Genomic DNA, 25,698 nt, shown 5'->3' with positions numbered 1-25,698 from the left:
GGCCTCGTCCAAGACTGAGGGCTCCTACAACGCTCCCTCCAAGACTCCTACTGAGCCGACCTACCCCAGTGTCACTCCTCCCGCTGCTGGCAACAGCTACGGAAAGGGATACTAAGCGTCGACTTGGACTGTAGATGAGCTGAAGCGTTTTGTATTTAAACATACCGTGTAGGGTCATTTGATCCATTTCTTGCATGTCTTGTCTGTGTCTGGTGCTCACATCCTTTCGGGTTGGGCAGAGTTTGGTTGATAGTCTCCTTTGTAGTGGGAAAGCAAGAAAATAGGGATGAGTTCAGTCCATGTATAAACGACAAATATATACTGTACCTTTCCATAAGCTCTTTGCCCATCGCTCCTGGGACTCAACCACGGACTAGATTGGACGCAGCGATGTCTTCACGATTTTCCGCGTTTTAGATCTTTCCTATGTTGTAATTGGTTGCAAAGGACCCATCAGGCTTGGTGCGGAGTTTTCTACCGCTTGTTATAGTTTAATTGAATCGACGTTTTAACTCTAAACCTGCAATCTTCACACCTACGCTTGCGCATTTGACATGACTTGACCTACTCAGTCTCAATCATCAGACATGTGAACATGATATATATTGGTTCCTTGTAGTAACTCATCGCCATCGGTCTCCTTACCTACATCCTCTCCAAGTCTCAGGCATACCCACCAGGAAAGGCGCAGCCAGTCTCCAGGTAGTTCCATCCCAGCTACCACTATTCCGAAAAGGTAAAAGAACCCGCAGCCCGACTTCGCCTCCCCCTATTCCATCCAGGAACGAAACAACGCAACTTCTTCTAACCCCGACCCCGGCTAATAAACCCTCTTTTATGAAATGAACTGCCGAAGCAATCCTAAACAAGAGGTAAGGCAGGGGTATCTTACTTTAGTGCATGTTGGCTAGCCTTCCCGCCTCCCCAATGGGGTTCCTAAGGTTCAACTCGTTGTTTGTGTATCGCGTGCCTTGAGTACCATGTTGAACATGTAGATCAGCTGGAGAAGTGAACGTGCTTTGCTTTTGTGTGTGGAGGGATACGATAGGGAGAGCACTAGGACTGACCGGCGCGATCGATCTCTATGGGGGCAAAGATGCGGATCGACGTTTGTTGATGCACGTGCAATGTGTGTGTGTGCTGAGCTAGCCAGCTGTCCGCCGTCCAAGTGTTAGCCGTATTAGTGTCCGCCCGCTAGTTTGGCATGGATCCGCTTGGCCGGTCTGCTAGTTTCTCCCTCTATTTCATTAGCTTCATTTCGATATGTTCATATAATTATGCACAGAATCAGTCGCGCCGGGGATAATCCTTCAGGATCTAGGAATATGTACTTCCGCTATTGCCGTGTGCCATGACTCGACTTGACTCGACCTGACTTGTGAAGAAATGAAATCATGCTATTGTGCTTGTGCTCCTCAACGACGCATGGCTTGCAATTGTGCGGTTGTGAGTGATGGACATTATTAATCCTCAGGAAGCGGACTGGAAGGTTATACGAGGCTTGTTTCAGATGCTAGTGCTGATCCTCCTCCATCTTTCTTTGATGCTCTCAATGTTGACTATTCATAGTAGTTGATGATCATGCAATGCAGACCTTACGACATGGAAAATAGATCTGAAAGAATTATGATGAGATGGAATAATGCAATTGACTGAATGATAAATATGCATACGGCTTTTACTGCCATTGCTAATCACAGGTCATCTCGAGTGGTCCTGTGCTGTGTCCATACCTGCTGGCGAAAAGAATATAATGAGCAGCAAATACCCCATATGAGGGAAATGCTCAGAATAGGTAGTAAATGTCGACTGAGATAAGACTTTTCTCCTCAAACGCAGATGTGCGCCGGCCAAATCGTGCTCTTCCGGGTATAGATGTCCCAAACGCCAGATGCACCCGATCCCATTTCCAGAAGTAAACACAAGTCGAAAGTCGTCAGCCTAGTAGTCATCGTAAGACTCGGAGCCTCCCCTCCTTCTTCCGCTCCCGCCATGTCCCAGATGCTGTCGCACCCAGAACTGGTGATATGTTGAGTAGTCTCTTTGGCCACTCAGTCCCAGCTGGCCTGCCACATTGGCGTAACCGTCCTCGTTTCTCTCCAGCCCCTTCATGTCCACATTGCCAAATTTGCCCTCAAATCCCATGTCCTCCGCCCACTTAGCGCGGCAATATGGACACGTCGATTTGCCCTTCGACATAGCTGACCACTTCTGCATGCACTCCTTGTGTACATTGTTTCCACAGCTGGCCTTGCAGTACACGACCGCTTCTTTGTCATCGAGCTCGTCATAGCAGATGGGACACTCGCCCTCGATGGGTTTGCGATTTCCGTCTTCTCCTTCCTTCTCTGCCCCGTCTCTGCCGTCTGTCTCGACACCTGGCATGGGCGGTGCGTTCTTGATCACGTCGCGCAATTCAGAACTGGTGAGAGCTAATTGGTACGCAACATCCTCCTGGGACTTTAGTACGCGGAGCATGATGTAGATAATGTGCTTGCATTGATTTCCTCTCTTTGCGTGTGGACAATCACAACTCGGAACAAGGCCGATGGTGACGGTATAGACGTTGCCGGTAGAACCTGCGATGATGGCCGTCTCTACCGGGGCATCGTCAGTTCCGCTGCGTTCACGAGAGAGGACGGTGAGGCGCTGAGTAAGAGCTCGTTCTTTTACTGCTAGGTAGCTTTGAGGTGCATGCGGACGAAATCGCCTCAGACGCTTCTCTTCAGTAGTGTCTCCATTGCTGCGCTTGCCTTTCTTGTTTGGCGTCTTCTTGGGTGGGTCTTCGGTGAGGTTAGCAACATCGGAGGCATTCATAGACTCTTTCAGTTTCTTTGACTGGCAGTTGAAAGGCGTGTCATCATCTTCCTCGGTGTAGGTGGCCGTCTTGCGCTTGCGCGCGGGACGTGCGGGCGGACGAAGCTCGGAATCCGCATTTGGTGTGATGGAACACATGATGGCACGGTAAGGCGCAAGTTTGCGCACTGTCAATGACGTTTAGTAAGTAGTTTGGAGGTAGTAGTTGTGTGAAGGGCGGTTGAACGAAAGATGATGGAGGTGGCGGTATCGATAAAGCTAGTCCCTGGATCGCGCCTGCCGAGCCCACACGAAAACACGTGATGACGCAACTCACTTCCCAGTTTGTATCAGATGTCTTACTTGTGATAGAGGAAGTGAGAAACAGTTGAATTTTGTGAACACTTGCCTGGCTCTATTCAAATATGTATATTTGCTTCATTGAAATGTCTCATAGTAGTTCAGGCTACCGTAGCCTGTGGTTGCACTGAAAATCAACCAGAAGCATATTTCTGAGTCTCATCACCCCACCTTGTTCTTCTCCTTCCACTCACCCGCAGCGGTCTCATAGGTACAAAAATCGACCTCACCATCGCCCCACCCTTGCAACCACTTGAGCACCCTCTCCACCATCCCTATGACATGTGCCATTCCACTCGTGTCTGGATGTAGGACCAACGGGAAAACCATAACGTCTGTGTTACCCATCTCTTCCACCTCACTCCTCAACCACTCAAACTTGTCTTTCCACATGTTCTCTATGACTCTCGCATCAACGTATCCCTGCGAATTCGTCGTATGCGGCCAAAACTGCAAAGGCGTCATGTCTTCCGTATACCAGTTCGCTGGTATTTCCACCATCGTCTTGCTTGTTGGGGTGCTGGGCTTGGGTAGGGGCTTCATCCAGTCTTTCGCTGATGCATCTGCGTTGTATGTTGGAGTTTTGATGGGTGGGAGAGCGGGTATATAGTAAGGCTTGCTGTCGTGGTGGGAGAGCGAGGAGTCATAGAGGAAAGCGTACTCTTCAAGCAACTCAACGGTGGATTCACGGAGTTGGTAGAGCGGAGCGCGGTAGCCGAGCGGTCGGCGGCCGAGCAGCTCTTGATACAGGGAGATACAGTGCTGAAGAACATCGCGCTCTTGGGTAGGTGTAAGTTGTGGTGCGCCTTCATGACAATAGCCGTGGAGTCCAATCTCTGCACCGCTGTTCGCGATGCTGGTGAACTCTTCTGGAAAGCTTTCTGCCGAGTGCATGGGTACAAACCAGGTCACTTTGTCCTGGATGCCGAGCTTCTTGAAGAGCTTCAGTAGGCGTGGGACACCGACATGTGCGGAGAAAAATCCGGAGCTGTAGTCTGCGAGGTTGTTGTCGGGATGTTGGCCAGTGCCTAACCATCCTGACACAGCGTCAAAATCCACAGAGATAAGGATCTTGATCTTGGGCCTGACTGGAGCGGTGGTCGATGGGAGGACTGCTGGGATGATCACGGACGGCTGACTATTGCCGGGTATTGATACTCCCTCCGTGGCAGTTCCAAAGACTTCACTTGGAGCGCTCCCTAACGGTGGTGCGACGACTTCAATTTCCGTTTGCTGTGACTTTTTGATCTCATCTTCAGACCACACGATCCGTCCCTCCTGTCATGATATGGGGGTGATGATCTGTATTCATAGGTTCTATCGAGCTAAACTAGCTGCTGGGTGAATGATATACCCTATCCCGGCACGGACCATCCTTCCTTGGCGTTCACGTGACACCTCCTAAGTGTCCAGTTAGTGTATGTCCCAAGTGCACTCCATACATGACGTCGCTTACCATGCCTCCGTCTACCGAAATACACTGTCCTGAAATATGGCCGGCTGCTCGGTGACTTGCGAGAAACGCCGCTGCTCTCGCGACGTCAGTCGGCTGCGCAATCTTCCTCAGCGGAACACTGTACTTGTCAGCACATAAGTCTATCAAGAGTCTAGCAGATGTGACACATACGTAGCTTCCGCCTCCCTCCACATCTCCCGTGGATTATCCAACCGTCCCTCAATGAGCTTCGTATCAACCCATCCAGGTGCCACAGCGTTAATCCTCGCCTTCCCATTCAGCCTTACAATCTCGTTCTTGACAGTCTTCACTAAGCCATATTGAAGACCCGCCTTTCCGGATGCATATTCCACATGTCCAGCTTGCCCAAATACACCGCACTCGGATCCAGTCACAACGACACTCACGTTATCGATTTCTTTTCCAGTGTGACGCTGCGCTCTCTCCACGGATTTGAGGAAGTGCTTGATGGTTAAAAAGGTGCCACGGACGTTGACAGCGTATGTGCGGTCCCAAAGAGTCGTTGGCATGTCCCAGATGGGATAGTCATTTGATTCGTCGGTGATGCCGGCATTGCTATCTTCGTAGACTTGGAGTTAGTGTACGCCCCGCAGGCAATTTGGAGTTGGATGCTACGTACGCGCAGAGGATGTTGATGGGTTGTCCGAAACCTTTTATTGCCTGGGCCATGCACTCTTCTATCGAGTCTTCATCGCTGATGTCGCCTTGAAGGCAATTGAGGTTGGCATTGGTGGTTGACGACAGGGGATTTGGGCTGATGTCGTGAGCTGTCACTTTGCAGCCTTGCGCTGGAGAGTTGTCAGTAGTAGTATAAATCCAAATGAAATGGTCCACGAGTGAAAATGATCGCTGCTTCGTGAAACCCGAGTTGACTCGTATCGTGCTGGCTAACATTGGAATGCTTGCAAAGTCAAATATAGACGCCGGAGTACGTCGACTCTTTAGAAAACGAACCACTAAAAAGACATACAAGCCAGCAGGCTTGTATGTATGCTCACGTACCCAGAAACTCCTCCACAATCGCGCTGCCAATGCCACCTGCTGCGCCCGTTACGAACACATGCAAGCCCCCAAGCTTTAGGAACGACATTGCTCAGAAAATAAGGACCGTGAATTCTTGTTTCGACACCTCGACCTTCGATCAGTGTCATCGAAGACTGCAGCCTGTTGACGTTCAAGACTGGGCCTGTCTAGCTTCGACGATACGTAATATTCAAACAGCCGATAAGCGACCGTTATCGATGTTGCAGTGCTCAGATTGATTAACGGCTAGTAAAACCACGCTATTTTCGTCGCGCTGCTACTGTGCTACTGAGACGAATATCATAACTCAAAGACGGTATGGTAGTCTGAGATGGAGAAGGTCAAGCACGCCTATCGCGGAGGTAACCACCCCTCTATCTCCAAGCTCGTGCTAGAGCGACGGCAGAACACCGACACCTTTCTACGAGCTAGCCGCATCTCATCGTTCCCTCGTCGCTCACCTTCGCCCTACGCATTCGTACTATCAATTCGCTTTCCGCTGATGAGCAAACCTGGGAGTGGCGAGGGCGGCATTGAGGGGCCAAGCAAAAGGGCAACCGCCACATTACCCCTTCGTCCTCGTTGCCCCTCGCCAACTTTCCTCTAACGGAAATTATCGAGAAATACCATTGAAACCCGTCGGCGAAGGGCAAAGGGCAAGGGCGCAGAAAACCAATCATGCTGGGGTCACGATGCCTGCTGCAGAAGGGGCGACCAATCGGACGAGGTGATGTGTAGGCTCGTTTAGTTGTGCATCGTGGGCCGGGGGCGACGGGCGTGGAGGAACGTCAGTGCTTCATCGCGACATTTGGGGGTCAAATGGGGATCCAATGCATTTTCTGTGCGCGTACTCCAACTCATCGATGTCGTGAAGACAGTCATGCCATATTAATAGTGAAGTTATATATTATCCTAGAAGCTTATGAACCGACGAAGACTAGACTTGAAAACATATATCTACAGTACTCGAAGCGATTTCTCGTCGAATTTACTCCCACATCGGCCAGTATCCTTCACCCATCTGCCATATCAGACCTGGGTTCTCCCTCATGATTTCCACGTATTCCTTTTTCAACTCCACTAGCCGTTCACTCAGTTCCCTCATCTCACTCACCACCAGCCTCAACTCCTGACCCTCTTTCGTCGCGGATGGTATCTCGCCCTTCAGATCCGAGAGAGGGCCAACAAGGCGTGTCAAGGTAGGAGGAAGATTGTACCGAAACGAGGCTTCCACCCAGGCGGCTACAGCAAGCCGTGAAGTGAGAAAAGCACTCAAGGCGGGAAGGTAGGGTGTTGTTGCGTGAGGCTCAAGCGATAAGGGGAGGTATGCTGGCGCGTTGGAACCGGATAAAGCGCGGGAGAGGTGGACGGGCCAACAAAGAGCTGCATAGCGCAGAAAGGGGAGGTTTGTATCCAAGGGTGTTATGCGTATGCCATGTGTACCCGCGTCATTGTCTTGATTATGAGGGACTGGTTGTGTCAGGTTACTGCTGTCGTCAGATGATGACAGTGACTTGTATCCACTGTCCCCAGATTTGCTTATACGTCGACTTGCGCCACTATTTGTCGATATTGCTGGGGGTACAGATGGTGAACGAGGTGACACTTCGCCTAACGGTCGTTTGGGAAGATCGTGGGCAAGGTAAGAGAGGCAACGAGAGGCTAGGTGCGCATGTACGCTATTCTCATCATACAAACTGAAGACCGAACCTTGCGATAAGGAAGACTGGAGGTATTCGCGGAAAGATTCATGGGCGAAAGCGATGGCCGTATCGTCCACAATGATCAGACCGCAAGTGAGCTCCGGTAAAGCCTTTAGAACATCGGGAAGATATGAATTTTCAGTCGCGCTGACATCAAACGTAGAAAGAGCGGATCGCAGAGCCGATGGGGATAGACGATTGATTGGGTATGACAACCACCGAAAAACATCAGCAATGATGCGCTTCTCATACTTTGGGCGGCGCTCCAGCACACCGAGGATGGTGGGATACAGCAACTCCGAACCCTCCAGTGCCTGAATATTCTCAAGAATAGCACGTCGCTCGTCTGCTGACAGCGCTGCTGATCCCAGAAACTTCAACAACGTGTCGGCCCACAGGAACTCGCCGTTCGCTGTTTGCGCTATTTGGGGCATCAGCGTGTGGCCCATTGATATTCCAAAGAAGCCTTGATCTGCCATTCGATTCAAGTCTTGCGCCACGTAGCGTTCAATAGCAGATGCGTTGTGCTCAGGTGTGAGTAGAACGATGTGTGGGGCATCGGACGCCCATTTCTGATACTCGAGGGGTATCTTGATATTTGGCCGGCTAAACAAGATCACCTTGGTATCAGATCTACGGCATACTCCGGCTAAGGATGCTAGGAAGACTTTAATGTCGCTGCTTCCATCGATGCCGTCGATCACCAAGAATGTAGGGTGCTGTCGAAGTAGAAGGGAGAGGACATCAAGCGCCTCATCTGTCGTTGCGTTTTCTCGACATGAGGTCTTACGCATCAAAAGACATATAGCGTCGAGGGTTGAGCGGTCGTGGCGATAAGTTTGCATCAAATGACATGCTAGAGCGCGGAACGGGTCAACTGAAATGCCGCTTTTGGGATGACTGCGGTGAAAATGGAAGAATGCAGTCGCAGGTGGCTCATCGTTGAAATCAGGATCCTCTGCCACAGCAGCAAGGTTGTCAATAACTGCATCCGATATAAATGTTTTACCGAAGCCTGGTTTGGCTGCCTCACGATTAGCGCATTCAAAGAAACAGAAGCACGGCGTACAAATGCCAACGTACCCTGCACGAACAGCACGCGATGCTGCCATGTGTTCTCCAAAGCATTTGTATCGTTTGCCTTGCTTCTATCAAATGGATCACTCTTCCAGTTGCGATACGCCTGCGTTTCGAGAAACCATGCGCATGAGTTGGGAGAGTGTTGTCGAGCACCGCTATCGGGTTTCTCCGCCTGAGACGAACGATTCGATAACCAGGCCTTGATTTTAGCGACACGCCTTAGTCGCTTTGCTATTCTATGGTGTTCAAGTTCTCCATTGCTGTAACCGTTCAAGTCCTGTTGACGGTTCAGATAACTAATGTAATGATTCCGATGCTGGGCAATATCATCGTAATTTTGGATTTGATTCTCGGTCTCTTTTTCTAGCCATTTCCTATGGTGAAAAATTCGGGCCTCGAGGCGGGCGAAACGAGAATCAAGAGGCCGCCACAGCGCTGACTGTGTTGAATTCAACGTCAAAGGACGCAATCTAAGGCCTGCATCCCGTCAGCCTCACAGTTTGATTTGATTTCGCGTAGTGGGAGGACGCAAGGGCGTTGGTCGGAGAAGGCAGAGCCATTGGTTTCCGCTAGACTGGTGACAATGGAAGATAGAGAGGGCAATGCCTGTCAAAACCCCCGACGGCGCATGAAGTGAAAAGAGCGGCCCAGACCGGCAGTTACAGTGACACATGGAAACTGTTTGGACGTACCTTGCGATCCGCGGTAAAATATCCGGTAAAGTTCGAGGGAGAGCTGCACAAGGTCCGCATACACGTATGACAAGAGTGCTGTCAGATGGGTATCTTCAGTTCGGGTGTTAAGACTCAAGTAGTTGCGTTCGCAACTCTTGTATATCTGCTTATAAGGAGGCAGGATGTGCGCAATGGTCTCGAACATATCGGCAATCTTTTCAAGCAAGGTCACGTAGTGACTGCCGGCCTGCTTTTGATGTCAGGTCACTCACTGTACATGGGCGAGCTGGTACGAGACGACAAGAAGCACATACTTTGAAGACCAAGAACACAGTTCCCCAGAACCAGCTGGGCCATTCTGGCTGTATCTCCACGCAGATGCTGAGGACGTCAAAGTACGGTGCAAAGATACGATGAAAAAGCCCGAACTTGCGGAAACACTCAGCTAATCTTTGATCGTCGTTGCCTTTGCTGGTGGAAAAAGAGCGCAGCTCATCCAGAAAGAGCGATGAATTACTATGATGGAAGTCTCGTTGATGTTCTTCTAAAACGGTGGCATGTATGGCTTCTATGGCTTCAACGAAGGATGAGTGGTCAAGACTAAAAAAATCGTCAGTCCCCGTTAAAGCATTTGCGAATGACTGACCTATGATCAACCATTGCTACGTCAACGGGTTCAATTTCTGACAACATTTGCTAGATGGATTCGAACATTCGAACTCGAGCGCAAACCTGGGTAGCGAATGCATTAGCACAAGGCGTGTAACAACAGCTTTTGAGTGTTCAGAAGCAAGATGACATGGTAACGGCATAGAGACGACGACAAGGACAGCAGTGGGTAAATAAGCGTATAGCGTGCTGGAGCGGAAGAAAACAAAAGGAGCAGCACCCGACTGCATGGAACCACGGGAAAAAGGACGGACGCCGTGGGGCTGACTGTTTGCAGAAAGATAAGCGGAATCGAGGGCCTCTAGGCGCAAGATGTAAGAGATGTTACGAAAGAGGATGGGGGTACGCCAAGCGCGCCCGCAGAACGTGGGTTAGACCACAGGTCCATACGACGACACGCAATACAGTACCTAGGCTATTTCTTCGCCGGTGAGTCAATCCTGAATCCACGGCAAATGTACACGAAACACAGCATGGACGTGCTAGAAGTGAGCTATGCGAACCGTCGTGAACGAATAAACATCTTGGGTATCTCCTCTCCAAACAGCTACCTAGCCAGCTGCTCGGTGTAGCCAACACGTCTATAATACAAATATATTAAAATGCCGAGTACTAGAATGAACGCCACTTGATCTATGGTTGGCTACCTTGTTACGCCGACGAGGGCATGCCGAGCCGAAGCGCAAGCAATGCACGCACATCGGTGACATACTGCAAGCCTTCGAGGAGCGGAATGAGGTGCAGCAAGTCATTGTCCGTCGGGTCGCTGATCCAGCCTTCGATTGGAATGGCATTGTCTGTTTTAGTATATTAGTACAATGACCCTCGGCGCTTCCGATAAGAGAAGGAAGGTCTCACCTGGATGGAAAACGTAGCTCACGGGGCTGTTATCAAGGATCATGACCTTGCTCAGATCTGGCTCGACCTGAGCCAGATCCTTGATGTAAGCCCCGTTACGAAACGTGCAGTGTTGTCGGTAATATCTTCCCGCGAAATATTTGCGCTCCACCTCCAGCCAGTCGATAACCGGATCGGCGTACTCTTGCACCGAGGCGGTAAATATAATTAGATTGTACCATTTACTAATCTGATACCAAATTAGTGAAATGCGGGTAGCCCGAAGCTGGCCTGCATACCTTCTTCAAAAAGTCATCACAATATGGCCGTTTGTGAACATAGTACAAAATGGGCACCTGGGGACCGATGATCTGCCCCCCAGCACCAACCGATGCCTGGAGTTTGACTTCAACCATGTGGCCGCTCTGGAAGCGACCACCCTTGGCCATGCTGTGGATCAACGTTTCATCGAGGTCAATGATCAGCGTTTTCTGGTGCGGCCCGACAGCGGATGAGCCTGATGCAGAGTAAGACGGCTGGCGCCGCGGTACTAGCGGACGCGGGGGTTGAGGTGCTCGTGGGAACTTGGTCAATTGCTTAGAAGCCGCGGTTACCGGGCCGGTGGGGGACTTGAGCGCAGCTGCAGCCTCGGGAGAAACTGAATTGCTTTTGGAGGTTTGTGCCTTCTTTGCTGCCTTCCGTTGCCGCAATGCGTCCTCATTGTGCAGTTTGATACGGATTGATCGTTTCGCGGGCGCTATCTCGTCACCCCCCGAAGATGCATTCGACCGCGACCGTGTGTGCCGCGAGGGGCTGTCAGCATCTCCATCGCGTGTAGGTGGTCGCTCGCTTTCTGAGTCGGACGCTATCGCGGTGGATGTCGAGGCAATGGACAGTGAGCGCCGTGTGGATTGCTGCGTCTGTGATTGTGCGCTGGTCGAACTGCGGCTCTTGCGCGTCCCCTTTTCATTGCTATTCGAAGAGGCCGATGATGGCACTGCTTGCGCTTTGACTTTCTTTCGACGCGCGCGAGTGAATGTCCGCGATATGTGATATACAGGAGCGAGAAAGGAGAAAGTGCCGTCTTCCTCGTAGTAAAAGCATCCTATTAGGCACTGCCCTGTGTAGACAACGGGAGATACCAGCACTCCGATGACGGCAACGATTCCTCCCGATATGCGCTGTGGATAAAGCCACCTTCGTCGTGGTTTTGCCTCTTCAAATGGCCCTTGGGAAGACTGGTTGAGCAGCGGCGTCTTCTCGTCGTATTCGGATGCGACGGCTTCGGTGGTAGAACCGCCGTCGCGGTTGCCCCTGGCCGCGCCCATGTTGCCCGTCTCGCTCTGAATGGCTATATCTGCGCTCGCATCGTTCGAAGACTGCGTGTTGTTGGACCGAGGTTCGTGGATGTTGCTCTGCGACCCGGCGCGCGATCGAGGTGGAGTTGGTGTGGGTGTACCAATGTTCGCAAGAGCACTCAAAGAGTTCATGCTCCAGCCTGAGCCATACACTGGTCGTCTTTACCGCCCTGGGACACGTAGGTAGGGTCGGTGGAAAGGCACTGTGGGGTAGCTATGGGCAGCGCGTTGGCAGGGAACGGCTGCTTCTGTTTTGGCCGGCAGTAATGTCTCGTAGCAACGAGGCGCTGATGGAGCTGTTGGGGTCGCAATACTGTGGATGCAACTACAATGCAGACGCTGGGGATAGTGGCGAGCCGAGGCGTGAAAGGTGATGGGGGCAGATGGCTAAGTGGAGAGGATGGAAAGCCCATATGTGCAGCATGACGAGGACGAGCATGGGATGCCAGTGGAGGACCGTGCCGCTAGGTTGATTTCGCATTTCCCGAGCGCCCAAAATGGCCCAAGGACTCATAGCAGCAGCGACTTGAACTTTGACAACAAACCTATATCACTGTCCGCACCTCTTCCTAGGACCGAGCTCGCGGCCTAGAGTCACCCAGCGTCTTCAAAATAAGCTGACCAACAGCTTTCTATCCCCAGATAACCAAGCCATCGCAAACGAATACACAAAGTTCGACCCCTCCACCCCACATTACTCTTCTGCAGCCTCCTCCAACTACGAGAAGCGCCTTGCAATCTGAGTGCACCACAGTAAATCTCGCAATGGCCCAAGGCGCAACAGTCCAGGCGCCGGGCCTGTCCACGTTCCTCAAGTCGCTAAAGACTACACCAGTAGATCCCTCAGTAGAGCACCTCATATCGTAAGAAGACTCACCTGCGCCCAATCTTACAGAGTACATTGCTAACACATGAAAGACTGCTCAAGCGACGACAAATCCGAAATTCAAGACCATGCGCGCTCGCGACGACGGCACTACTCTTGCGCGTGGTGGGAGAATTCAAGGGACGCGATGCTGCAAAGCTAGTGGAGCGCATAAGACAAGTGGGCAGGCGCTTGACTTCAGCTCAGCCAAGAGAGGTCGTAGTAGGAAACATTGTGCGACGTGTTCTAGGACTTGTGCGAGAGGTTGTCGACGAGAACGCAGATGGGCAAACCCCAACAGGAAGCGAGCCTGGTCATGCTACACCACACGCACATCACGACTCACTGCATAGACCCTCACTCAACTCAAGTATATCAACCTTTAGCCCACTCAAGCATGCCGTGGCCGAGCCCATGCACACGAGCATCTACGCGGACAACATGTCCGATTCCAGCGAACTTTCGAGACGACCTCCGTTACTTACCTCTCATACCTCGTACGCTCCCACTTCTACCGCTCCTCTTGTGAACTCGCTATTCGGACTCTTCTCGCAGCCCGCCGAGACACCCTCGAACACAAGCACTCCGACAGGGCAAACTTCGCCGAATGGCAAAAGCACCCTCACTGCACTTAATCTAGAGCGTCTTGCGGATCTGAGCAGAGGCCAGCCGACTCTCGATCTCAAGGGCGAAGTCATGGAAGGCATACGGGAGCTACAGGACGAGCTAGAGACTTCAGACAAGCAGATTGCCGAGGTTGCCCTCGAGCATATTCACGCCAACGAGATCATCCTCACTCACACGGCATCCACGACAGTTCAGAAGTTTCTCCTCTTTGCTGCACGGAAACGGAAGTTTACAGTAGTTCACGCCGAGACATATCCACACGATCACACCGCCACTCATGGTATTCTCCTTACCGGGAAGAAGCGAGAGTCGAATCCAGACGATGATGAGGACAGCGATAGATGGAAGCCGCTCACCGAAGCCGGTATCCAGGTGTATGTCATTCCCGACTCGCATATCTTTGCCATCATGTCTCGTGTGAACAAGGTTATTCTAGCTACGCATACCGTATTAGCAAACGGAAGCCTCGTCGCAGCAGCCGGAGCGCATATGATCGCCAAAGCCGCCAAGGAACACAAGACGCCTGTCGTCGTCCTTAGCGGTGTCTACAAACTGAGCCCAGTTTATCCGTTCGATATCGATGAGCTCATCGAGCATGGGGATGCTGGAAGTGTAGTTCCTTACGAGGATGGTGAGTTCGTGGACAAGGTCGATGTTGAGAATCCGCTGTACGACTACGTTCCTGCAGACCTCGTGGATCTCTACATCACCAATCTGTAAGTATACCTTGAAATCCCCACTGGCGTGAGCACGTACTAACTGCATTAGTGGTGGACATGCCCCCTCGTATCTTTACCGCATCGTAGCAGATCACTACCGCTCGGAGGATATTACTCTGTAGTTGGAATTTTGTTGAAGGCCTTGACACGACTATACGAAGACAGAAGAACAATGGAGATGATACTTGACCATAATGTGCACTTATTGGTGTAATGACAATCGTGAAGCCTACATATAGAGCTTCACGTAAGCAATGAAATGGAAAGCTACATTTAACATGGCTAATCACCTTGAAATGAAGAGAAAAAATTATGGTGAGCGAATAGGAGATTAGTGATATCAGTATTCAAGCTCGGCCTTGGCATATCCTGACCTCATCCAAAACTTCCTTGCGGCGAACTGCGGAGGTGCTCAGAGCTCCCACCTTTCACCATCACCACAGACACACCACAATGTTTTCAAGACGTGCAATTCCTTTGGTGAACTCTCCGCCCAAACAACACAGAGTCCAGAATTCTAACTACCTGCAGGCTTTCCGCGCCGCCACCCGCGCAAGCCCAGCTCGCCCGCTCCTGGCCACACCTTTCCTCACACCTTTCCAAGCACGATTCCTGTCCGATGAAGTTCGCACTGCGATAGACAAGGCTGTCGCCTCGGCGCCAGTAGTTCTGTTCATGAAGGGCACACCAGAGACACCACAATGCGGGTTTTCAAGAGCTAGCATACAAATACTGGGCATGCAGGGTGTAGATCCCGAGAAGTTCACAGCATTCAATGTGCTGGAGGATCAGGATCTAAGGCAAGGTACGCTCACGAAAACAATATCTCGGCACAAGATTAAGGCGTTGGGGCTCGCACTGCGTGGGGAGCCAAAAGCTACCACAGACAGCATGCTGACAAATGGATATAGGTATCAAAGAATACTCTGAGTGGCCCACGATACCGCAACTATACGTTGATAAGGAGTTCGTCGGCGGATGCGATATCCTGATGACGATGCATCAGGACGGATCGTTGGCGAAGATGCTGGAAGAGAAGGGCGTGGTTGTGCCCGCCGAGGGAGAGCAGCAACCGCCGAAGTAGACGAGCAAATTGTTGAAGAGAAATATAATATGCAGAGTCTATAATATGGCCGGGCTACAATTGCGAGCTTGGCCTGGCAGCTTCTGAGTAATGTACTACTGGAATTTGTACACATATTTTAGGCGCAGATACTGTTGTACTGCGACGCCAAGTGTCGTGGGTATCTCCACTCTTCCTCTTATACTGTCGTCATGACTATGTTCCTGCATACGTCACTAAGTGCGCTTTCCATGTGCGTTGTTGCACCTTCTCTGTTGAGACTAACGACACACTCACCCATACAGCATCCCTCAAGTACCTAACACCCCTCACAACCTCTCCGGTCGAAGCCACGCAGGATGGAAGTTGAACGCCCTGCTTCACGAGCGCACCGCCACCTAGGCCCTCCCACAAAGCAGATCACACCTGTAAACGCAAAGAAAAGTGTCTCAGTAGCCGCGATATTCAAGCAGCAAGCGCGCAAGACGAAGCAAATGGACACTACGCCGCAAGCCGAATCTAGCATTTCCAAACTAACTGGGGGACAACCCTTGATCGCGAAGTCGATGAGTGTCAGGTCAGGGTCTAGCGTGCGCAACCCACAGAAGGCAGATGGGAGAGTCTCAAAGAACAGGTCGGATGTGCATCTACTAGCTGTAGCCTTCCGAGGTGAATTATAACAGACTGCAAGGTTCCATCTGGTTGTAGCTGACACATTGTTTGTGCAGACACCAGTGACGATTACCGTCGCCACCTCTACAAGTCCACGACGCTGAAGATCAACAAGACCCTCGAAGCGCTCCTCACCTCACTGCACGAAAGCACCTTGCAGACTGTCCCCACAAACGACAGCCAGCAGGACCCCAATGTCTCACCGCTCAAGCTTTCTGCCCCAGCCAAGTACGAGCAGATGGCTCTGAAGCTCCACCAACCTCTCTCACCTTACCGACTCACGCTATGGCGCACCAACACGCGGGGTGAGAAGGAGCGTTTTCAATCAACCCTCGAGACTCGGATGGTTCACTACGAAGAGCACATTGTCGAGCGGACGAACGAAGTTGCCCAACTGCAGAGGGAGTGGGAGATGGTTGTGGGTGAGATCTGGAAACTGGGTGTTAGCTGTCTGGGCCAAGGTATTATGGAGAGTCTACTCTTCACAGACCAAGGCGCACTAGGACTATCGTCTTCCCCGTCTAAAGCTACGGAACCCGAGTCTACGCTATTTGTACCTGAACAAGGGACATCGTCGCTTCCGCGCAAGACTCGGACTAGCAAGAAGCACGTCACTTTCGAGACCCCGGGTGGACGTGATGAGCACAAGGCCGCCTCGATATCCATGTTTCCAGCGTGCTTATACCAGCCGTCGAGATATCACAACCAGCCACTTCCCGTGGTTCCGCCCGTAGCAGAGCGAGAAATCAAGAATGTTGAGATGAAAGTGGCTCAGCTGGGTAAAGCGCAGATTGATGAGCTCCGCAAGATTGAGAAGGACCATCAGGAGTACTGGAAGAAGAAGACTACCCAGGTCGCGACTGCTTTGCAGAATGATTGAGCGGACGATAGTGAACGAAACGACGTATCTGTTGTTGTACGATTAGCGAGCCAAGATGGCCGATGTCAAGAGTCAATAACGGAAGTGATTACCTATGAGGTATGGTTTAGGACGTAGATCCTTTACGTGTGCATTGATGTTGAGAGGTGATTATACTAATACTATAACTATAATGGAACCGTAATAGGAACACAATCGTTAGATGACTAGCATGTGCGCAGTTAACGTATCTAGATTATATCTTGGAAGTTATTACACCTCATCTTCCAAATGCTAAGAAGGTAAAATACATTGGAGTGGAGATGTCTCCATTACTCACTCTCTTCTCTATAATAAAAAACAGTCTAGCTACTCTAAATGGATATCTTTGGTTCGAAATGTACTGTGGCAATGCTTGTCTCTTCTCGTCACACATCTCATCTTCCTTTGATAGCAACACACTATGAGTCGAAGCTGCTCTTGAAGGTATATCTCTGATCCTCTGGGTGCACGAACGGCACACCGAGCTCAAACAGCGTGACAACCGCATCCCTGAAATCGTTAAAGAAAGCGTCGTTGTCCTTGGCATAGAGCTCAGCGTACTGCCTGAAGCTCTTGTCCTTAACGATTTCCATATCGGTAGGTAGCATCATGAGCGTCTTGGTCTTGACGTCCTCGAACTGCTTGGGTCCATTCCACTTCTTGTACTGCCACTTCTCCTCGATCAAGAGTTTGAAGTAGTCGTTTGTGAGCGTGGTGGGGGAGAAGGTCCACGGGCCATCAAAGCCTGAGCGATCAGTGTGGCAGCGTCCAAGCGCATGGGCACCAGATAAGGCTACCATGGCTTTGTCGTCGAAACCCATGCGACCAAAGATGGCGCGGATGTGACTGCGGTCCTTGCTCGCGTCTGGCAGACGGCCGTCAGGTGTGCAAAAGCTCAAGTCGCGATCAGAGCGGCCTGCTCGGTACGGAATCTTGGGGCCCTGCATTTCTTGGATGGCGCAGACACCGCTGAGGATCCAAAGATCCGAGTACGTGATCCAGGGGAAGGCCTCTTTGATAGGCTCGAGGAAGTCACGGGCGGCTTTGAGACCGGCGTTCGCACCGTGGTCGCCTTCAGGGGCGAAGCGCATGGTTGCACCGTTGGAACCACCAGTGTTGGTCAGCTTGTCATAGCTGCTGTATGTTAGTCGCAGCTCTGATGCAATAAAAAAAAGTAGCGGGGGTAAACGTACGTTCCAGAAGCGTGCCAGGCCAGCCTCAACAGCACTGGCCCATAGCTCCCATCATCATAATCATCCTTTTCTTCCAGCTTCTTCGCGATCGCATCATACACCTTCTGGTAGTCCTCAAACCTGGGTACAAAGGTCTTCCTCTTTTCCTGGCCGAACAACTCGGGCTTCTGGGTGTATAGACCGTACACACCAGCACCAGCGAGCAGAGCAAAAGCACCAACAATCAGACCGGTTGGGTTGCCGTCATATTTGTCTGGCTCTTCCTCTGTCGCTTTGCCTGAAGCATATCCGCGTTGCCATTGTTGGCGGAAAGCCGTCTGCGTAGGTGCGATGAAGCGCGCCGAAGTGCGGGTGGAGGTAGCGCGAAAGGATGGTGCGGCAGTGCGCAGGGCACGGGTGAAGGTTCGCGAGGCCGATGCCATTGTGTGTGTGCGTGTGTGAAGCAGTGGTCGATCGCGTCTGGAGGAGCTGACTGCTGTGTTCGTATGCGCTTGACGAGTATTTGTCGATACGCTCTCCTTGTGTTCGTACCAACTCAATTGGCTTCCGAGAGGCAAAAAAGCACGAATTAAGGAACGTAAGAAGCAGAAAGAATCAAATTTCAAGGGGATAAGAGGCCCTTTTAACACATCGTCTTATCCGAGGAGGATGGCAATATTTCGTCGGCATGCTGGAAATCAACGGGTGAGACCCACTCTGACAGTGCCGTCAGCCAATCAACAAGCGCGGGTTACTGCTGATTCTGGGCCCCGGCGATTACGAACGTCGCAAGAAGGAGCCAGACGGCCAGGCTAGGTTCCGTCGATTAGGAAGCATCTTACAACGACGGAAAAAAAGGAAAGACTTTTACACGAAGATATTCCAGCAGGGAGAAGATGGAGGGTTTTGTAGCTCCCCCAGGTTCTGGACGTTGTTCCCCTCGCATCATCGGGCTTCCAGGTGCTGTGATTCGCTGTGATTCGCCATGGGGGGGCCTAGATCGACGCATGCAATTCAAGTCAATGAGGGGTAAAGTGACGGGCAAGGAGGCTCTGCGGGCAAATCTCAGACACGCAGTAGTTGGGAGGCGATTCTACATGATGTTATGCTACAGTATTGTTTGTACGTGTTTGAAACTGATTAATGCTTGGGAGGGAGGTGTCGCTCTTGCCCTTTCGAGTGTCATATATCCACACCAATCAGGCTGCTGATTATCAAGCTGCCGAGACTCCATTACTCGTACGATCCACATGCCCAGGGACGGGGACGGGGACGGCAACCCACGGCAGGATCTAAAAGGAGAAGGTTACTCAGACTACATGTGACGATTGGGAACCTTGGGACGCGGGCGCGTTGAATGCTATGTGTACATTCAAATCGTGTGAGCCGTATCGAACAAAGTATTTCAGCCATTACCCTCTGGTAGGGTGTTGCACGTATTATTGGGCAAGGAAAGCTAGGGAAAAAAAAAGGAAAGTCTAGTGATTCGTCGGACCCCATGCTATCGTATCTGTCCACCCGACGCTATGCATACCAAGAAACATGGAAAGCAGAAAGAAACACCAAACTCCTATGATGCATGCCGTTATTACTTAGACCGCAAAATCAGTTATTACTTCGTTCCATGATTGCGTATGTGAATAAATCAAAACAAGTGCCCGTGTGAAGGAGGCAACCCCAAAGTGAACCCTAGGATGTGGGGGATGAACGGCTGCTGCATCTCCATGTTGCTGTTTGGCGTTGATGTGCCCGAAGTAGAGGCTGTAGATATATGCGAATCCAATGTCCCTCCCTGAACCTTTAGAGCTGCCAGGTCTGCAGCTTCTTTTTCGAGCTTTGGTTTGAGCTGTAGCCAGGACGTGTTGTTCGGCTCTTTGGGAATGGCCACTGCGCGGCGGTAGGATGGACAGGCCTCCATGTCTCTCACGCTAATGGGTGGGTTGAGCTGCAAGGCCTTGCGCTCAAAGTAAACCTTACGCGCCGATTTCTTTGCTTGGTAGTCGAATGACTTGGACGTACGAGTCGTCTCTTCCCACATTTCCATCTTCTTTGCAAAGGTTTTGCGTTCTTCGACGAGGTCGATCTTCTTAGCGTGCCACGAGCGCAGCTCAGCGTGCCAGTCCAAGTCTTGCTGTCGCTCACGAGTGTATTCGGCGATCAACGCCTCCACATCCGAGAGTAGGTAGACCGTCTTCAACGAATGCGTGCTGGCTGGTCCGACACCAACAAAGTTCCCCCAGGAATCGAAGATGCCAGATGGGAGCGCTTTGTGCAAATACGAAATGTCCTCGCCGTTCGCGTTCCTCAGCAACACCATGGCCTCATGCTCTTTCAGAGTCTTTGCTTGCAGACATGTCTTGCACCAGCGCCGAAGGAAAGCCCAGTACGTCTTGCGTGTATTGGGCGCGTGGCAACTCATACAACCATGGCCATGACGTAGATGGGCATATTGAAACTCGGTGAGCTGGGAAGGTGGGTCCGGCATGCCGCTTCCATAGTAGTAGTTCCTGCTATGCTTCCAGAGCATCGGGTTGTCCCGTAAGAACCGGTAGCACGAGGCGATCTTGCTGCGCATCTCCAGTAGTTGTGCAGGGTCGGAAAACGAGAGTATGGTAAACCAGCAATCCAGATCAACGCCCTTGGACAAGGTTTTGCCCCTCCGTAACCTGGTTGGCTTTCGTTGCTGCCATTGCTGGTTGAGTAGCGGGTGGTCGCGTGTTGGTATCAGGATCTCGGTCGCATGGCTTCCAGACGATATGGACAGGCTTGTTGATTCATCGAATTCTCTCTTGCCCTCTTCGCCCCGTTTGCGCTTCGATGCTCCAGGAACATTTGCCAATGGCACATGATGTGAACGCACTTCCTTGTGCTCGCGCGACGACGCTTTGCCGGCTGGCTTCCGGCAATTTATCACGGTGCCGTAGGCGCCAGCAATTGTTTGGGAAAACGGAGTCTGCTTGTTGACTTTGAAGGCGACATTTTTCGCATTAACCATGGCTGGTCAGCAGGCCAGCCGCTGTGAAGAGAGGATCCGGATCGCACGCAGTAACACTTGTAGCGGTGATCCCGACGCTATCATAAGGAGCTGAAATCGCTAGGTCGTGGGTCGAAGGTAGGAAGGCTGACGAGAGACGGGAAAAGAGCGTCGACGTTGAGAGAGTTTTAGTAAGTGCGCCCAGCCTGGTCAGTGAGGACGGAACCAGACTTCGCCGATTGGCTTCGGATATGGGTTTGGTAGGTTGCTATGAGTACCCTCTCGTCACTATAGCTATATGGCACCGGCAGATACTTCTCATCTTGACATCAGCCTGCCGGCTAGGTGGTAGAAGTACAGATGAAGTTATGCTCAGTACTTGCACACACGTTGTTCATGCGGAAAGCTGGCGCGCATCCTCGCTGATCCGCACCGATGTCGTCCCGAGAGGCGTCTTTTGGCCATTGGATCCCTACGCCACATCCGTCCATGTCAGTGTGACATCCGACGGAAACATCGAGCAAGTTTTTTATTTTATCCACTGCATCAGCAGCCGTCATGTGCAAGGGCCCGGTTGCCGCTCGGCCACTGACGAAACCATGCACAGCAGCAGTCCGGCAACAACGCCCGCAGAAGACTCAACATGTGCACAACTGCAGGGTCGCTTGCCATGGTGCGCTGGGAGAAGAACACTGCAACTTCCTGTTTGAGAGACCTTTGGCTTACTCTAATGCGAGGAGCTGGTAAGCGGCGCCCGTAAAAAAACGCGGGGTTGGCGAGGTCGACTACGAATCAAGCGTGGCCAGTGGCCTAGCTAGTCCCCTGCGACCTCGGCCTATGCGGTGAGAGCGGTTTATCTCCTTCGACTCACGATGGATTTCTGTTTTCCTGCATCTCATCGCAAAGCTTGGAACGGAGACCATCTGCGGTGTGTTGCAGTAGTCTGGTCGATTGCGCGCATAAGGCTATCATAACAGGGTCCCTGGTCCCCGTGCTATTAGGCTATTAGCCGCTCCATCACCATCTTCCAACATGTTCGGCAAGAAAGAGAGTGAGTCAAAACGTACCTCATCGTCTGTGAGCCAGGCTGACAATTTGCAGAAGACATCCCGTCTGCCCATTTCGACAAGCAAGAGCCAGTGCCTCGCTACGATGCTAATACCTACGATGTGGCTCCCGAGCTGGTCGCTTGTCCACCGCATACTACAGAGTCGAAACTCGTGACGAAAATCGACCTCCATGTCATTCCGTTCTTGTGCATCATGTACTTGTTGGCCTTCCTCGACCGGTAAAGAAACCTCCTGCCATCTACTGAAAGACAGCATCTGACCAACACCACCAGTGTCAATATCGCGAACGCGAATGTTTTTGGCCTTTCCAAAGAGTTGAAAATCGTGGATGGCAACAAGTACAACACAGCTTTAGTCATCTTCTTCGTCCCGTATATCCTGTTTGAAATTCCTTCAAACATTTTGCTCAAGAAGATGAAACCTCGTATTTGGCTCAGTATCTGCATGTTCGGCTTCGGACTCGTTACCATGCTCCAAGGCTTTGTGCAAAGTTACGGCGGATTGCTCACCACTCGCTTCTTCCTCGGTGTGTTTGAGACTGGCATGTTTCCAGGAGCGTTTTATTTGATTGGAATGTGTACGTAACGCTCACGTACGACCTGCGTGTGAAACATACACTAACTTGGTACTTGTGCCTTAGGGTACCGCCGCCACGAAGCGCAAAAGCGATACTCCTTTTTCTTCAGTTCCACCACACTAGCCGGTGCCTTCGGCGGCCTCTTAGCGTCCGCAATTGGTAAAATGGATGGTGTGGCTGGCTACAAGGGATGGCGCTGGATCTTTATCCTCGAAGGATTGCTGACGGTCTTGGTGTCGTTCGCCTTCTTCTTTCTCCTTCCCAACTTCCCTGAAGAAGTCAAGTGGCTCACCGATGAAGAGCGTGCATACGTCAAAGCGCGCCTACAAATCGACCAAGGCGCATCCGCTAGAGAGCGCCCCATCACACTGCGAGACGTTGGCAACGTTTTCCGCGACCCAAAAATAATCGTCGGCGGCTTCATGTACCTGGGTCTCATAGTGCCAGCTTACAGTTACGCTTACTTCTCCCCATCGATCATCCAGTCGTATGGTTACTCTCCCATTCAGACACAGCTCCACAGCGTTCCACCTTGGGCCGCTGCCTTCGCCTTCTCCATGGTGGTTGCGTGGTTCTCGGATAAGTTGAAGCACCGCTTTCTCTTCACTCTCTTCCCGATCAGCATATGCATATCGGGCTTCGCCATCCTCCTTACTGTACATCATCACCGACAAGTACAGTATGCTGCCCTGTTCCTCGTAGCTATGGGCGCCTATACCGCAATGCCAGTCATCGTATGTTGGTTCAACATGAACCTCGGCGGCCATCATCGGCGCGCTATTGGGTCTGCCTGGCAAGTTGGGTTCGGAAATATAGGAGGCATCATCGCCGTTTACTCTTTTCTCCCGAAAGACCGCCCGTATTACACGCCAGGCTATTCGATCAGTATCGCCTTCGTGTGCCTTAGCGCACTCAGTTGTTGTACATACTTCGCAATGTGCATGTGGCAGAACAGGTCGAGAAATAAAAGCGTTAGGGACGTGGGCCTGACCGACTACGAGAAGACGGAATTGGGTGATCTTAGCCCGGATTATCGATACCTGCTATGAGTTAAGGGAAGAGTTGGAGGGGTAGGTTGACACCTTAGCAGAAACCCATGAGAATATTTTAGTAAGTATGTAGAATGAGAGAGTTTATTGGTATTATTCTATCCATAAGAACATCTGTTTGTATACAAAGAGAAGAGAATGAGGAATGCGTGCGCCAAGGAGTTCGACCACGTGATATCAGGTGCGAAAGCGAACCACGTGGTAGAATTTAAGTAACAAAATGGGAATGTTGGAATAGAACAGGAGAACATATAGATAAAGATCTCAAGACAATTGTCAGAAGTGGCAAGTTGATATTATCGCGATAGCGATAGTTGACTGCTGTACGACCAGGTGCACATGTCCCTATACCTCAGTATAAAGTAGTATATAATATAATCAAGACCTATAGTTCCTTACAATTGTGTCTTGCGTACATGTCTTCTTTGCAGCATGAAGGAATTTTAGCGCTACATCGGCATTGCGACTGGCTCGGCGTCGCCGCTTGCTAGCTCAGCGGCCGGAAAGGCGAAACGATGATAACGGTTGTGGTGACACTCGCCAGCATCGAACGTATGAATTCTCACAGCGTATAGTGATCACGCCATCCCGTCCAATTGTCGAGCGGTATAGCCTTATATCTGTCAACCACCCCAAAGAACTTCCTATTTCCCGACCTGCTCGGTGCCCCAACCAGCCTCCGTCTTGCCCACACGCTTCGTTTCGCCAACTCCTCGAAACCACTGATTTCCTAGTTCCTGAATTCCAGTCTAGGGCGGGAATTTGCCTAGCTGTTGATGATCCTGCTGGAGATGTTTATGATATGCCGAAAACCATGCATACTCGAGATGCATGGAACTGTACCAAAGCTCTAGCGAATTTCTAGCATTGCTAGTAGTGGTCCCTCCTGCCCTCTTTCCAATCGTGTCTGCAGTGTGTTAGTAGGTTGGCAGCTTCGAATAACAGCTACCATAAAGCGCCACGCGACCCACATGTACCGGGAAGTCCAACCCATGTTGGTGACACATACTAGAAGTGGCTATTGCCTTAGCAAAGACATTTTGTATCACCCTATCTGATTCTTCTGCACTGGCCAAAGGCGTGGTACCCTCCACCCAACAAGGAGGCGTGTGTGGGCAGTCCCTATGCCCGCTCTCTAATGCATCTTCAGGCTTCATCGTCGCCAGGATCTTCTTCATCTGATTAGCGCAAAGATTCCGATCCCGGTCCGTTATATTGTCCTCCCTAGTAAAGTAGAATGGCGACTCGCACTTAGTAGAGATGGCTTGGGTCTTACCGGCTCATGACCTCATTCCAGAGAGTCTTTCTCTTGTTGCGAGCAGACGTACCAGAGATGTGAGTCGGCTTAGTAGAAAGCCCCAACACCCTCGGCAAGGTGCGACTCTGTCGTTGGGGGTAGTTTATTTATGTGAGGTCCCGCTCACATGGCGAGCAAGGCTGTGAGGCATCGCGGTCAAGTGTTTGCCACCGAGCCTGGGCTCGGCCGCTACCAGTAAAGGGTGAGCAACTACCCAATGCCATTCAAGGATTGACGAGCGAGGTTATGTGTACACCGTGGCTAGACAGTGACAACCTGCTAGGACTCGGCCGCTATCAGTCAAGATGGCAACCATCCCATGTCGATGCAGGAGAAGAGAGTACGTTGACCCGTGGGACCTCCATTTGTTTTGGCGCTCCTTCCTCAGCCCATGGATCGAGCCTTCCCGGGGAGATGCACCGAAATCACAAACACCGCCAAAGCACACATCAGACAGCGATACCTAAGCCGAAACCCCATCACCAGGGTCCAAATCACGGAAGCCGTGGGACAAACTTAACAAGGCAACTCGTGCGAAGATATAGACGAAGCAAGACGCTCGCGGCGCCCGCAATAAGCGCGATGAAGTAGACACTCATTGAACGATACGCGCGCAAGCAAGCAGTAAACCAACGACATACCGCATCCCGTCTGCAGCAAGAGGAAGCCGACTGCGAGACTGCCCAGCAAGTAGCAGACCGTGAGCACACAGCTCTGTTCCAACAACAGTATGCC

General features: G+C 51.4%; 12 protein-coding genes across 12 annotated transcripts; 5 read left to right on the top strand and 7 right to left on the bottom strand.

The window, feature by feature from the left end:
* Positions 1-2: 2 nt before the first annotated feature.
* K460DRAFT_360750 (uncharacterized protein) lies at positions 3-538 on the bottom strand. Its single transcript, XM_040932329.1, has one exon. It carries the CDS (start codon positions 348-350, stop codon positions 156-158), a length of 195 nt encoding a protein of 64 aa, XP_040792466.1. The 5' UTR covers positions 351-538; the 3' UTR covers positions 3-155.
* A 1,097-nt stretch (positions 539-1,635) lies between these two features.
* K460DRAFT_360749 (uncharacterized protein) lies at positions 1,636-3,027 on the bottom strand. The gene has a single exon (XM_040932328.1). It carries the CDS (start codon positions 2,953-2,955, stop codon positions 1,942-1,944), a length of 1,014 nt encoding a protein of 337 aa, XP_040792465.1. The 5' UTR covers positions 2,956-3,027; the 3' UTR covers positions 1,636-1,941.
* Positions 3,028-3,204: 177 nt separating this feature from the next.
* K460DRAFT_381791 (NAD(P)-binding protein) lies at positions 3,205-5,818 on the bottom strand. Its single transcript, XM_040935378.1, has 5 exons — positions 5,636-5,818; positions 5,253-5,421; positions 4,784-5,188; positions 4,613-4,730; positions 3,205-4,434 (listed from the first exon to the last, which is right to left on the bottom strand). Exons 1-5 carry the CDS (start codon positions 5,721-5,723, stop codon positions 3,319-3,321), a joined length of 1,896 nt encoding a protein of 631 aa, XP_040792464.1. The 5' UTR covers positions 5,724-5,818; the 3' UTR covers positions 3,205-3,318.
* An 826-nt stretch (positions 5,819-6,644) lies between these two features.
* K460DRAFT_326227 (uncharacterized protein) lies at positions 6,645-10,029 on the bottom strand (the record flags this gene model as incomplete). The annotated part of the gene is made up of 6 exons (XM_040930618.1): positions 9,760-10,029; positions 9,428-9,713; positions 9,132-9,360; positions 8,443-8,916; positions 6,774-8,383; positions 6,645-6,731 (listed from the first exon to the last, which is right to left on the bottom strand). Exons 1-6 carry the CDS (start codon positions 9,804-9,806, stop codon positions 6,645-6,647), a joined length of 2,733 nt encoding a protein of 910 aa, XP_040792463.1. The 5' UTR covers positions 9,807-10,029.
* Positions 10,030-10,307: 278 nt separating this feature from the next.
* K460DRAFT_360744 (uncharacterized protein) lies at positions 10,308-12,381 on the bottom strand. The gene is made up of 3 exons (XM_040932327.1): positions 10,919-12,381; positions 10,641-10,869; positions 10,308-10,579 (listed from the first exon to the last, which is right to left on the bottom strand). The coding sequence occupies exons 1-3, from the start codon at positions 12,107-12,109 to the stop codon at positions 10,434-10,436; spliced, it is 1,566 nt and encodes a 521-aa protein (XP_040792462.1). The 5' UTR covers positions 12,110-12,381; the 3' UTR covers positions 10,308-10,433.
* A 101-nt stretch (positions 12,382-12,482) lies between these two features.
* Positions 12,483-14,518, top strand: K460DRAFT_300390 (translation initiation factor eIF-2B subunit beta). Its single transcript, XM_040929833.1, has 3 exons — positions 12,483-12,840; positions 12,896-14,185; positions 14,238-14,518. Exons 1-3 carry the CDS (start codon positions 12,743-12,745, stop codon positions 14,308-14,310), a joined length of 1,461 nt encoding a protein of 486 aa, XP_040792461.1. The 5' UTR covers positions 12,483-12,742; the 3' UTR covers positions 14,311-14,518.
* Positions 14,519-14,567: 49 nt separating this feature from the next.
* On the top strand, positions 14,568-15,761 carry K460DRAFT_300386 (glutaredoxin). The gene is made up of 3 exons (XM_040929832.1): positions 14,568-14,668; positions 14,720-14,993; positions 15,100-15,761. Exons 1-3 carry the CDS (start codon positions 14,642-14,644, stop codon positions 15,270-15,272), a joined length of 474 nt encoding a protein of 157 aa, XP_040792460.1. The 5' UTR covers positions 14,568-14,641; the 3' UTR covers positions 15,273-15,761.
* Positions 15,611-16,803, top strand: K460DRAFT_350031 (uncharacterized protein; the record flags this gene model as incomplete). The annotated part of the gene is made up of 2 exons (XM_040931472.1): positions 15,611-15,920; positions 15,980-16,803. The coding sequence occupies 2 exons, from the start codon at positions 15,611-15,613 to the stop codon at positions 16,801-16,803; spliced, it is 1,134 nt and encodes a 377-aa protein (XP_040792459.1).
* A 440-nt stretch (positions 16,804-17,243) lies between these two features.
* Positions 17,244-18,439, bottom strand: K460DRAFT_350030 (class II peroxidase; the record flags this gene model as incomplete). Its single annotated transcript, XM_040931471.1, has 2 exons — positions 17,244-17,958; positions 18,018-18,439. The coding sequence occupies 2 exons, from the start codon at positions 18,437-18,439 to the stop codon at positions 17,244-17,246; spliced, it is 1,137 nt and encodes a 378-aa protein (XP_040792458.1).
* A 1,202-nt stretch (positions 18,440-19,641) lies between these two features.
* Positions 19,642-20,991, bottom strand: K460DRAFT_270293 (uncharacterized protein; the record flags this gene model as incomplete). The annotated part of the gene is made up of 1 exon (XM_040927635.1): positions 19,642-20,991. The coding sequence occupies one exon, from the start codon at positions 20,989-20,991 to the stop codon at positions 19,642-19,644; it is 1,350 nt and encodes a 449-aa protein (XP_040792457.1).
* Positions 20,992-21,106: 115 nt separating this feature from the next.
* Positions 21,107-21,881, top strand: K460DRAFT_5934 (uncharacterized protein). Its single transcript, XM_040938550.1, has one exon. It carries the CDS (start codon positions 21,222-21,224, stop codon positions 21,678-21,680), a length of 459 nt encoding a protein of 152 aa, XP_040792456.1. The 5' UTR covers positions 21,107-21,221; the 3' UTR covers positions 21,681-21,881.
* K460DRAFT_390522 (MFS general substrate transporter) lies at positions 21,569-24,055 on the top strand. The gene is made up of 4 exons (XM_040935784.1): positions 21,569-22,021; positions 22,072-22,258; positions 22,313-22,617; positions 22,681-24,055. Exons 1-4 carry the CDS (start codon positions 22,003-22,005, stop codon positions 23,664-23,666), a joined length of 1,497 nt encoding a protein of 498 aa, XP_040792455.1. The 5' UTR covers positions 21,569-22,002; the 3' UTR covers positions 23,667-24,055.
* Positions 24,056-25,698: the final 1,643 nt, after the last annotated feature.

This window comes from Cucurbitaria berberidis, assembly GCF_010015615.1.
Source record: "Cucurbitaria berberidis CBS 394.84 unplaced genomic scaffold K460scaffold_1, whole genome shotgun sequence".
Lineage (NCBI taxonomy): Eukaryota > Fungi > Ascomycota > Dothideomycetes > Pleosporales > Cucurbitariaceae > Cucurbitaria > Cucurbitaria berberidis.
The sequence above is the reverse complement of the archived record's forward strand: the minus strand, read 5'-3'. Positions and strand labels throughout refer to the sequence as shown.